The 10,929-nt window shown below is 49.1% G+C and overlaps 1 protein-coding gene and 1 long non-coding RNA gene across 5 annotated transcripts in view; one reads left to right on the plus strand and one right to left on the minus strand.

Annotated features, from left to right (window-relative positions):
* The window catches only part of LOC112978190, a 2,032-nt gene extending 1,470 nt beyond the window's left edge, over window positions 1-562 (plus strand). The window contains exon 4 of the long non-coding RNA XR_003257772.1: window positions 487-562. This is a non-coding gene — a long non-coding RNA (uncharacterized LOC112978190). The remainder of the gene's footprint in view (window positions 1-486) is intronic.
* Window positions 1-10,900, minus strand: part of LOC112978181 (HEPACAM family member 2-like) — a 27,076-nt gene extending 16,176 nt beyond the window's left edge. The window contains exons 1-7 of one of the 4 annotated variants that reach the window (XR_003257771.1): window positions 10,801-10,900; window positions 9,554-9,883; window positions 7,838-8,107; window positions 7,398-7,457; window positions 5,983-6,034; window positions 3,729-3,985; window positions 512-2,175 (exon numbers count right to left, since the gene is read on the minus strand). Coding sequence is in view for 3 of the 4 variants with exons in the window: in XM_026091412.1 (XP_025947197.1) it covers window positions 4,741-4,765; window positions 5,983-6,034; window positions 7,398-7,457; window positions 7,838-8,107; window positions 9,554-9,883; window positions 10,801-10,882 (819 nt within the window). In the remaining variant the exon portion in view is untranslated. Of the gene's footprint in view, window positions 1-511; window positions 3,986-4,010; window positions 4,766-5,982; window positions 6,035-7,397; window positions 7,458-7,837; window positions 8,108-9,553; window positions 9,884-10,800 lie in introns of those variants that run through there. The other 3 variants (XM_026091420.1, XM_026091412.1, XM_026091434.1) reach the window with 3 other exon arrangements.
* Between the last annotated feature and the right edge of the window lie 29 nt (window positions 10,901-10,929).

Raw genomic sequence — 10,929 nt, forward strand, 5'->3', positions numbered from 1 at the left:
TCAGCCCCTCGCACACGCTGCCACCAACCTCCTCCCTTCCACCTCAGGAACATGCACAGCTTCTGCCTGTTGGTATCACAATCCAAGACAACTCCTACAGCCTGAGARGTGTTAAAAATGCTAATTGTCAGAGACTTATTCAGGAGGAGGGAAGAAAGATTTTTTTTTTCTTTTTCCTGGCAACTAAACAAACACAATTCCTGTCAAACCCTTCTGCCTTGCTGGGCTGTAGCAAAGTCAGGCAGAGTGGATCCGCCTGGGGACTGGAGAAGCCCCATCTGGAAAGAGGACAAAGGGGTAAGGAGACAGTGCACAGCTGGACAAAAGCTGGCAGCCAGCAGGGCAGGGCTGGACAGTGCCCCATAGCTGTTCTGTAGCAAAATAATGCAAGTATCTTGTTAGGAACCACACTGTGTCCCCATACCGCTAAGCCCATCTTTTTCTCACAGCATTATTTCCATTGCATCTTTTTTCTTCCCTTTCCAGGTCACAACAGGAGATTTTTTTCCCATGAAAGTTGGGGAAATTGGACAGCCCCTGCAGCTGTTTCAAGTCACAGTGGGAAACATGAACAAGAACACAACCCAAAGCGCTGGTAGGGATGTCTGACGTGCTCCTGTGCTTGTGCAGCCTACACTCAGCATTATTACATCTCTCAGACAAAGGTGATGGATGCTCTGCAGAAAAATCATGTGTCATCACTTCCCAACACAGTTGTTTCTGTTTCCTGGTGATCTGTGCAAGAAGGAAGGATGGATAGCTAGAGAAAGGGGAGCCTGTGGACAGCACTTTGCTCCACTATAGAAAGTTCGGAGGGACACCAATCTGTGCCGTTGTGAGTGAGCAAAAGGAGACAGAACAGTCTCTTCAACCCACAAGAGCATGCACAGGGTCAAAACAGGCAGCAGGACAACAGTCCTGATGGAGCGTCAGTGATCAGTGAAACAGAAACAAAGAAATTCCTTCACTCTCCTCATTCACACTGTCTTGTGCACCCCATGTCCAGTGGTGTGCATGTGCCAGATAACTGTCCACACCCACGCTGTCCTATGGGCTGCACCACATCTCACGTTTGCCAGGGCGCAGTGACTCAGGGAACTGATACAGGTTAAATATATCCTCATCCAGACTTGGAGCAAGGCTATTTTCTAACCACAGATCAGTTCCCAAACTCCAGGCCCCCCACAGAAGGAGCGAGGCTGCAAAGGGGAGCAAAAGCAAAATGAACACACACAAACTGCCAAGCTCAGGACAACAATTCCTTACAAATCTCCACACCTCTGTCACATCAGTTTTCTTGTATAGCATAAGCAGAAACAAATCAGGTCTTTTCAAAGTTAAAGGCTAAGAGAAAAGAAAAATACAGTTAATAATCAACCATTCCCTACCTGATGCTATGGCTGTCCCTCTTCTCATGCGCATGTCCCTAGCCCACTGCAGTTTCTGCAGGCTTTAGATGCCAGAGGGTGGTTTATTTCCCATGTCTGAAGACCACAACAATATACACTGGAATAATGTATGCACTTTTATTAGCAGTAAAAGACCATTAAAAAACAACTTCTCTAAAATGATTTACAGACAACTCTCAGAAAAGTTAAAAAAATATATTTTGTCAAACATTTGGCTGTATTTGTTTGCAAGTAAAACAGGGAACAATCCATATGACAGCTTAAAACCAAATCTGGTTTAATCCACGCAACCTGCTTCGCTTCCTTTAATAATTTAATTGTAACATAATTCCAGGCTGAGAGATGGCCCTTTGTTGCCAGCCCCTTTCATACATTTATTATTTCCCTGGGGCTAATGCACACAGGACTCAGCTACATCCTTTTTCAGGCTAGTGCACTGGAGTCATGTCAAAGCAGGTAGAGCCCAAAAAAGTCAAGTCGTGTTAATTTACTCTCCCGCAGAGTAAAAAGCACAAATGTGACCAGAACTCTTCAGCAACAACCAACCAACCAACCAACCAATTTCCAACTTTTTTTTTTTCAAACCAGCTTCACAGAAATTTTGTTTTTGTGCATGTCAGCTTTAACTTACATTTCAAAGGATTTTCCTAGGAACAGTCAACAGGTCAACTCTTCTCCAGAGAGAAGGCAGAATTCTGAAGAGAGAGTGAAACTCGGAGCTCCCAGGTCGCTAGGAATGCCCTTTTCTGTAGAAGTGAGTTATGGTCTACAGGCAAAACACAAACCACAGTAAAATCAACCCTCATCTCTCTCCATTTCCTGACTGCTTTAGCGTTTTCCTTGGACAATGCTAAATATTCAGAAATTGCTTTCAAAATCCAATCACAACAACCAGGAGACAAAAACCACCTACACGAACAAAACACCAAAGAAAGCACAGCTCAACTCTCCTGTCTTCTTCCTTGTAGCAAGTGAATGTGACGAGGCCAGGACAACTCTGCTTTCTCAGCAAGGAGCCATACTGAGGTATTTCTCTGCTGGGGAAGTTCTCTTCCTCTGGCTATGTAAAGCTGAACTGCGTCTCTGAAGGAGCTAAAGAAACTGCATATAGGAACAATCGGCTGGTCCAGCAACCCCAGGGCAGAGCCTGGAAGCCACGTGGAGGGACCTGTTCCCCTTTTGCCTGCAGACCAACAGGAAAGAGGTCCTCAAGCCCTCAGCTGCCCCACTCTAGGAGAGAAGTGATCATCTGGTAGCTAGACTAGAGTACTCAGAATGGCTGACCCCACCAAGTGCCTGGGGACCAGCTCAGAGAGGGTGCTGGGCTTAGTGGGACTCCCTGTCGGAAGGAAAGATGGGTGCAAACTCCCCAGCTTGACATTCAGAAAGGCACTTAGCAAGATCTAGTGCTTCCAGGAAAGCATCCAGTTTTCTCCAGTGTGAAGATGTCAGTGCTGAGAGAGAAAAGCTATGGCCCCAACTAAGTAATTTCAGTTATAACAATCGCTTTTATAAGTAAAGCCCAGAAAAGCTCCACAGAAGGAGCATGGGGAAGGGACATGGGCAGGAGTTTTGGGGCTGGAAAGAAAGGCTGCCCTGGCCATATCAAATCAGATCACAACCATCATCTCCTGCAGGAGCAGCAAAAGAGAGAAACAAGCTTGCACTGTCACAAGTACAAACAATGTGCTAATCCTCAGAAGATGAGGACACATCCTCAGATCCTTCCTGAGTCCAAGGCTGAGGGAACAGGAGAGACTGCTTTGGGAGTGTACCCATGTCTCTCGTGCACGTTAGGCTGCACTGCTGCTCTAAAGCAGCTGGTTGCAGGAATTTCTTTGGGGTTTGTTTTTCAAAACAAAACTACATTGTTGGTCATATCCATTAACATGCCACCCCTCCATCCCCTGTGGGCTTCAACCGGCTCCACTCATCTCCTGGACTCCTAGTGCACATGACAGCAAAAACACGCCTTTTCTCCTCCCTCCAAGGACCAAGCACAAAATAAGCCCCATGGTCTCAGCCCCGAGACACCCCAGCAAGTCCCCAAGTGCCCCAAAACAGCAGCACACCAGGAGGTATTGAGGCCACAGTGAGGGAGTTCAAGTTCCATTGAGTCTCCTGTCAGGGAGTAGCAGAGCACCTGTGGCCACTCCCCAGCAGCCTCCAGAGCCATGTGTTTGCCCAGCCAGGATAGTAGCTCTATCCACAACCATCAGCCCTTCTCCAAGTGCCCCCACAGCCTTTGGAGAAAGCCACGAAAGGTAAGGAGGCCTGGAGCAAAGAAACAGACAGTGCTCCAGAGAAAGCCAAGCCTACCTCTCCCCCAAAGAGGTGCAAGAAGCCTTGGGAAGGACAGGACAATGCAGATGGAGTCCAAGCCAGTGTTGTTTGTAAAACAAGTCCTGCAAGTATCTGTGGGTTTTAGCAGCTTGAACAATTAATAAGCGAGCCCAGAAGAGACTGGGACAGCATCAGACCGCTGTGCATGATGGCAGGTGTCCAGTGCTCCCTGGGTAGCCTCCATCACCTACGTGAGAGGAAGGGAGCAAGGTGCAGTCACTCAGGCCCTCCACCTGCAATGAGAGAGGAGAGGTTTCCATAGAGTACTAAGCCAGGTTCCACTCCCATCCTCTGGTATGTGGACACCACCCATCACTCACAGGCAACATGCTGCCTGGTAGACCCTCTCTGAGGTCTCAGGAAGATGCTGCTCTGCTCTGGCAGGATATTATAGGCTCTCTTGTGGTAGCAGTGTGCTACCACAGTGGTACTTCTGCTTACCACCTGGACTTCTGCTCTACTCAGCCTCCTGCTCAGCCTCAGAGAAAAGGACTAAACGGCCAATGACAGAAGCTGCAGCTCATGAACAGTAGCTCTGGTTACAGCTCTCCTTGGGCCAATGTGCCTGGATTCCACATGGGAAACCTGGCCAAGCCTGTATGGAGGTCTACACTGAGTCTTGGGAAGCGCTGTGCATGTTGTGGGGGGGAATTGCATGTAAACTTCAAGGGCCCTGATTCCTGGGACACGGCCAGAGGAACCCTCCTCAGCATTTCCAAAGGGAAGTGTGATCCCAAGCAGCAGGGATTTTAGGAACAACCTAGGCAAACTTATCTCAGGGTTGAGTAATATAGGATTCAGCTGTACAAGACAACTGAGAACTCTGCTATTTCTGACTGATCCCAACATAGAATGAGGCTTCCCAAGATTGTATCCCTTTCCTCACCCTCCAGGATGCTTCAATTAACACACTTTGAGTGTTGTACAGCTTGTACAGGTCATATGTGCCTGAAAAATGAGCTAGTTCTTAGAAGATTTCAAGAAGCACTCACTTTCTGGAAACTTCTGATGCGCTGTGGAGAATTACAAAAAATATTTAAGAGGATGTTTGAGAGTGCATCCATGCATCACCTGCATCTGTCCCACCCTGGAGGCTGCTGCAGCTATAAACCAGTCTGGAAAGCATTACTGAAGCCAGAGTTTGGCCCCACCTCAGCCACAGGTGTACCCTGGAGAAAGTGAACATTTCCTCTCTGGGCAAGATTCTGCTCTCCTAAAGAACACAGCACAATTTCTTGGCTGCTTTTGCAATGGAATAAATTGAGACAGGAGCTAAGGGCATAATGGGAATAAAAAAGCCAGTGTGAAAGTAACAGCCAGAAGAGGAATAACAGATGATGGGACAAGGGGATGATGGGACTACAGGAACTCTGAGGTTTCCCACCRCCTTGTATTCTGCAGTCACTTTCCACTGTGCCTGGAGAGTCTGCACAACACCACTGCTCTGGTGGCACCCAGTGCCAGCTTGGCCAGAGCTAAACAGCAGTATCAGGCCTCAGGCAGTGGAAAATCAGACCTGCTATCTCACCCTTTCCTAGGCCATTCTGTCAGAACATTCCCGGATCAAGTCCAAGCAGGGACTGAACAGTGGAAGTGTTTAGGAACAGCAAACCCCTGAGCCCCTGAATACAGTGGCCCCTGAATTACAGCTGAGCCTGGTAACCTGGGTGGCCAGGCACAGCACCTGCAGTCAGCCTGGAGCTCGCTTTGGTTGAAAGGGCTGCTGGAGACTCAGGAGACATGAACGTCCCCTCCCCCCCTCCCCCCATACTGCTACCAGCCTTCTGCAGGCGCCAGAGCCCATCACCTTGCCCTTTGGTGCCCCACTGCCCCACTTATAAAGTGGGGAGAGCAACCGTGTTTTGCCCAGCTGTAAGGTCTGTCAGCACAGAGATCTCTGCACAAGGGGCATCTTTAGTGAAATGAAAGGGCTGAGAGGTTTTACGCTACATGAAAAGTGAGAATGGGCCCCCCTCGACTGTCTCCCTTGTCTGTGCAAGGGCCTGTCCCCTCAGCAGCATCTGCATCTAACTGTATCCATCTGGCTGTTTCCTCACAGAGTTTTGTGGATCTGTGGCTACGGACACAGGTTAGCCAAGGATCCCGTCACCTTCAGCTTGTCAAGATTATTCAGTTATAGCCAAGGCAGGTTTTGGCTTGTAGCTAGGAATGGAGGAGCAGGGCCATCCCCAAGTCCCAGGCAGGGCAAAAGGGGCTCAAGGCATCTTACCTACAGACACGGTGACGAAAGCGGCCCCTCCTCCTACACCAGACGAAAACACCTGGGAACAAAACACTCGTTGGCTCCATTAAACACTCCACAGATGGTTGTCAGACACCACTTCCCAAAGGAGGAAGCAGCAGGTGCCTCTTCCTCTTGGGTAGCAACACTCAACCAGGAAACATCAAGCAGGGAGCTGATGAGCAACTGTCAACATTCCCTGACACAGGGTCACTGCCTGCAGGCAGCCGGTTGGTATTCGACTGTTTGGTCTTGAGGAACCCCGTGCTCCTCTCTACAGAGACCTGCAGAAAACTGCTTGGCCCCAGCCTTGAACTGGCATCCGCCCCATCCAAAGGCCAGGGAACAGAGCCAGACACCAATTCTGGCCATGCGTGAGCAGGTGTGAGGGGAGTGTCATGGGGGAAGATGAGAGCAGAAGCAGTCAGGTCAGTTTTCCCAGCACCTACACAATGGTTGGGGTGATTACATAGAAAAGCATGAACATTTAATCCAATAGCAAAAAGTAAACACAAATCTGCCACAGAAAACTTCCTACTGCTATTTTAAACCACAAGATTCTTTTCTCAGGTCCCGACTTGTGCATTTTGTTTTTTCAAGTTTGAGGTTGGCAATCTGAGAATTAAAATCCCCACTTTACTAGGGACTGGAGACAGGCTGGAAAAACCATTCTCCGGCTCCAAAAAAGGAAGAAAAACAAGCCCACTGAGTCAGGAAGCATGTTTCCCTTCTGTGGGCAGAAAACAACAGCAGACCACACTGAGGGGCCTAAACTGCTTTTACCCTAGAAGGGATGTGGGACATCCATCAGCTGGTCACGGTCCATGGGACTTCAGAGGGAGTTTTGCCCAGATTAGGAAGGTAAAATATAATATCATGCCTGTTCTGGACACACAGGAGAGTTTCTCATGACAATCTCTCCTCCCATGCCTGGAGCAGGGAGGCACAGGAAGGAAACGAAGGGCCTGAAACCATGGGAACAAAATTATTTGTTTCCAGAGAAAAATCAGGGGGCACGGGAAGGTTTTTACTAGAAAAGCTACATCTTGCTGCATTAGTCCCAATATAGGAACCCACCAGACCCACCACCCAGCAGGGACTGCAGCACAGGGAGTGAAAGCTGTTCCTTCGCACACAGACCTTAGTCCAGCCTAACATTCTCTGGCTGGGGATGTCCTGCTTTAAACAATGGCAGTGACAAAGTGCCAGCCACCTCCCTGCAGGGTGCCCAGGTGGGGAAACCCAGGTGCACAGCCACCGCGCATCACATCACTCAGCACAGACATCCCCACGCCGCCTTCGCTCACTCCATCCCTTCTTACTTGCAATATCTGCCGTAGTACCCATCAGTGATAATGCAGTAAGCCAAAAAGGCAGGGTAAGGAGTGAATCACAGCACTCACCTATTAGAGAGCCAACGATAACGCATGCCATCACCACAGGTAAGACCATGTTTGCAGCGTCTGTAAAAGAGACAACTCATAGTCTTTGTAGCCAGACTGAATTTACTTTCTACCCACACCCTCCAAGCAAAAACCTGCCACTGGGCAGCTACACTCAGTGCAAGGAAATACAAGGAACACAGATGGCATTTGCCCTTCCAAGCCCCACTATTCCCACTGCTCATTTCCACCAATGCTGGGAGCTGAGGGTTGTGTTTGGGGCTAGGGAGTCCCGGGGGACGTGTGGAAGAGAAAGCTGTGAAACACTTCTCAACGGAAGAGGTGACATTTCTTTTTTGGGGGGATGCTTTAGATTTGAGATGGCCTCACAGAACTGGACCGGTCACTTGGTTGTTTCCTGGGTTTCCCTTCCCAGATACCAGGAGGAAGCACCCACTTACTCTGAACATGAAGCAGGAAGGAGGTTTCATTCTGGCTCACTTTGTTGCGGACCACACAAGCATAGTAGCCGCTGTCGTTCATTGTCGCTTCAATGATATGCAACGTGTTGTTATGAACAAACTGGAAATGGTCACTCCCAAGCAGCAGCTCCCCATTCTTCTTCCACCAGTAGGAGTCTGCCTTCCCTTCTGAGATGTTGCAGACCAGTTTAGTGTTGCCTCCTGCTTTCACAGAGGAGTTGCCCACGATTTCTGGAGCAGGCAGTGGTTCTGGGAGACATGGAACAACTGTCAGCATTCAACTGCTCAGTTCCTCGATGTCAGAACTAGAGCACCTTCCTATCCAGCTATTCAAACTATTGCTTCATAGAGTTTGCAAGCCTAGAGCTGCTTCTAACTATCTGATGTGAATGTCCCTAAGTTCAAACAGAGCCTGGGGCTCTGCACAGGCCCAAGCATTTCCATGAACTCCATACTATGCAACTGCATCAGCTCAAATCAGCTTGAGTACATTTCCATGCACTACAGACCCAGCAACATATCCAACAACTCCCATGTGCTTTCACCTGTGCACCTCGCACAGTGAGACTCTAGCATGCAGGCAAAACCTCCTCTTCTCTGCACAGGGCATCTGAACAATTTCTCCCCACTGTGGACCAGTGTGGACTGTCTGTGCCTGTGAGGCAGCTCACATGCTAGGGGAGGACTCGCTGAGGGAGGATTTCTGTTCAGTGGAAAACACGAGCAGATTTGAGAAACAGTGAGAGGGATATTTGTGATTCTGTGTGAAAGTGAATCCAGATCAGAGTCCACTTGCACTTCCAGGACTCCCTTCCCTACTCCAAGGTCTGCTGACTACTCTAAAAACTGAGGGCAGAGTGAAAGATGTTGTTTGACTCTCCCTTCAGTCTTATCCAACCTCTGCCCAGCCCACAGGGCCCAAAGAAAGCCTCTAAACATAACAGCTCTTTGCTGGTGCCTGCACACAGCTCCCTTCATTCACTGGAGCTGTACCACGCTTCAGTTTAAGTTCTGTGGCTTAAAGTTTAAATTTCAGTGGCTTAAAAGCCTTGCCTCAGAGTATCTAATATAAAAAAGTGAAAATCACTCTTCTAGGGGCTCCACTTTGCTCCACCTAGATTTGCTGTTACAATATGGTGTTATTCACAAAGCACAGGGAAGCTATCCACCCACTAATAACTTCAAAAATGTGAGCAGATAAAAACCGAGTCACAGGCCAGGCTTCTACTGCCCTGGGAGCACAGCAATAGTACCTTTTCAGCAGACTGTCCTGGCAGTAGCACATTTCAAGCCAAAAGCCAGGAGTGTGGGGCTCAGGAAAAGGAGAGGAGGCAATTATTATATGCAATTTGAATTGGTTATTCCTAAATTAAAGAAGGAGAAAAAAGGCCTGCTTTTAAAGCTAATTCCAACCGGCAGAGAAGAGAGGAATGCAGCTCAACAAAAATGTCGACAGGCTCCATCCTGCCTGGAGTGAAATGCTCCACCAGAATCAGAGAAATTCCCCATTATGCTCCGGCTGGCTGAACTGCAGAGGTACCCTGGCTCACAGGCGGAAGGCTAGACACTCACAGAGCCATACTTCTGCCCCTTTCTGTGACTGATAACACACACTGTTGGCTATTCAAAAGTTTGGTAGACTTAACATAAAAATGAGGTAATGGAGTCACTATCCAAATTATCATGGTCACTCACCAATAACTTCCAGTTGGAACCAGTCCGTTTCCTGTGACTCTGTTCTAAAACGGTACATTCCGCTGTCTCCCAGCTGTAGCACCATTTGCAGAGAGAAATCTGTTTCATTGAACTTTGTACGGTTTTTGTAGGAAGAAGTAGTATTTACAGGTTTATTGAGATAATACTTTAGGATGAATTCTTCGTGAGGGCCATTTTTATATTCCCAGAACACAACTGTACTGGTGTTCAGCGGTGGTACCGCCAAAAGCACGGTGCAGCTGACTGCTGAGATGAGTCTCCCTGATGTTGGCTTTAGGTCAGCAGAGTAACAAGGAGCAAGTGTTTGTGCTGGCGAATAAAACAAAAGTTATTAAAAAGTTATAGATCTATTGATATTACTAGAAGAATATTGATATTATTCTAACAGTATCAGCCAGGTAGATAGTTCTGAACACAGAAACACTCCCTGGCTCAGCTCTTCTACAAACAGGAGTGGCATGGACTTAATCATTTCTGTGATGAGCTGGACTGTGACACAGCGGAAAAGCAGAAGACCTCAACAGCTGACTACAAGTTTCCTTCATGTCCCGGGCCTGAAAAACTTGGTTGCTTAACTTCAAAATTGACTTGAGTGGGTATTCACACAGCTCTAACAGTTTGCATCTGAAAGTCTCATGGTTTCCACTCCTAGGTATTTCTGCTATCTGTATCGGGGGCACGAAAGTAGGGGCCTCTGAACTAAACAAGCCGCCACCATGCATCAGCACTATATTGATGGAACCTGCCAGTATCACGAAATTAGAGTAAAAGCCAAGAAAACCCAGAAGCCCCTTCTCGCTATTCCCCTAAAAGCTTTTCTTTAGGGAAAAATCAGGCTTAGAGAGYGCAGAAGTCTGTGAGCACAAGTCTAGGACTTGCCTCCGTTTCGGTGGAAAGACTTTTTAAAAAGGAGCCAGGGAGAGTTTTTTGCAGGCGTAAGCCGCAGAGACTGCTCAGCGAAGCAGGCGCAGCTTGGCGCTCGTAGGCGCGCACCAGCCCCGCGGACGGTGTCGGCCAACAGCGGGCCAGCAGCGCGGGCCAGCATCTGCCGCACCCCCCTCCCCAGCGCCCCAGCAGCACAAACCAACCTCCCAGGCTACAGACAAGCCCCCAAACGAGAAATTCAGCCGTGCAGCAGTCACGCAGGTGCGACCACGGCGCAGAGGCTCGGCGTGAGGGCAGAGCGGGCCCGCGGCGACGCGACCCGGCTGGCCCCGGCCACTTGCCTGTGATGGCGCTCCGGGCCCCCGCCGCGCCGGGTCCCCGGGCCAGCAGCCCCAGCAGCGCCAGCAGGCAGCACACGCACATCTGCGGGGAAGGGGCACACGCGCGTCAGTGTCAGCGGCAACGGCCGC

Source organism: Apteryx rowi, unplaced genomic scaffold, assembly GCF_003343035.1.
Source record: "Apteryx rowi isolate R43461 unplaced genomic scaffold, aptRow1 scaffold_1212, whole genome shotgun sequence".
In the NCBI taxonomy this organism is placed as follows: domain Eukaryota; kingdom Metazoa; phylum Chordata; class Aves; order Apterygiformes; family Apterygidae; genus Apteryx; species Apteryx rowi.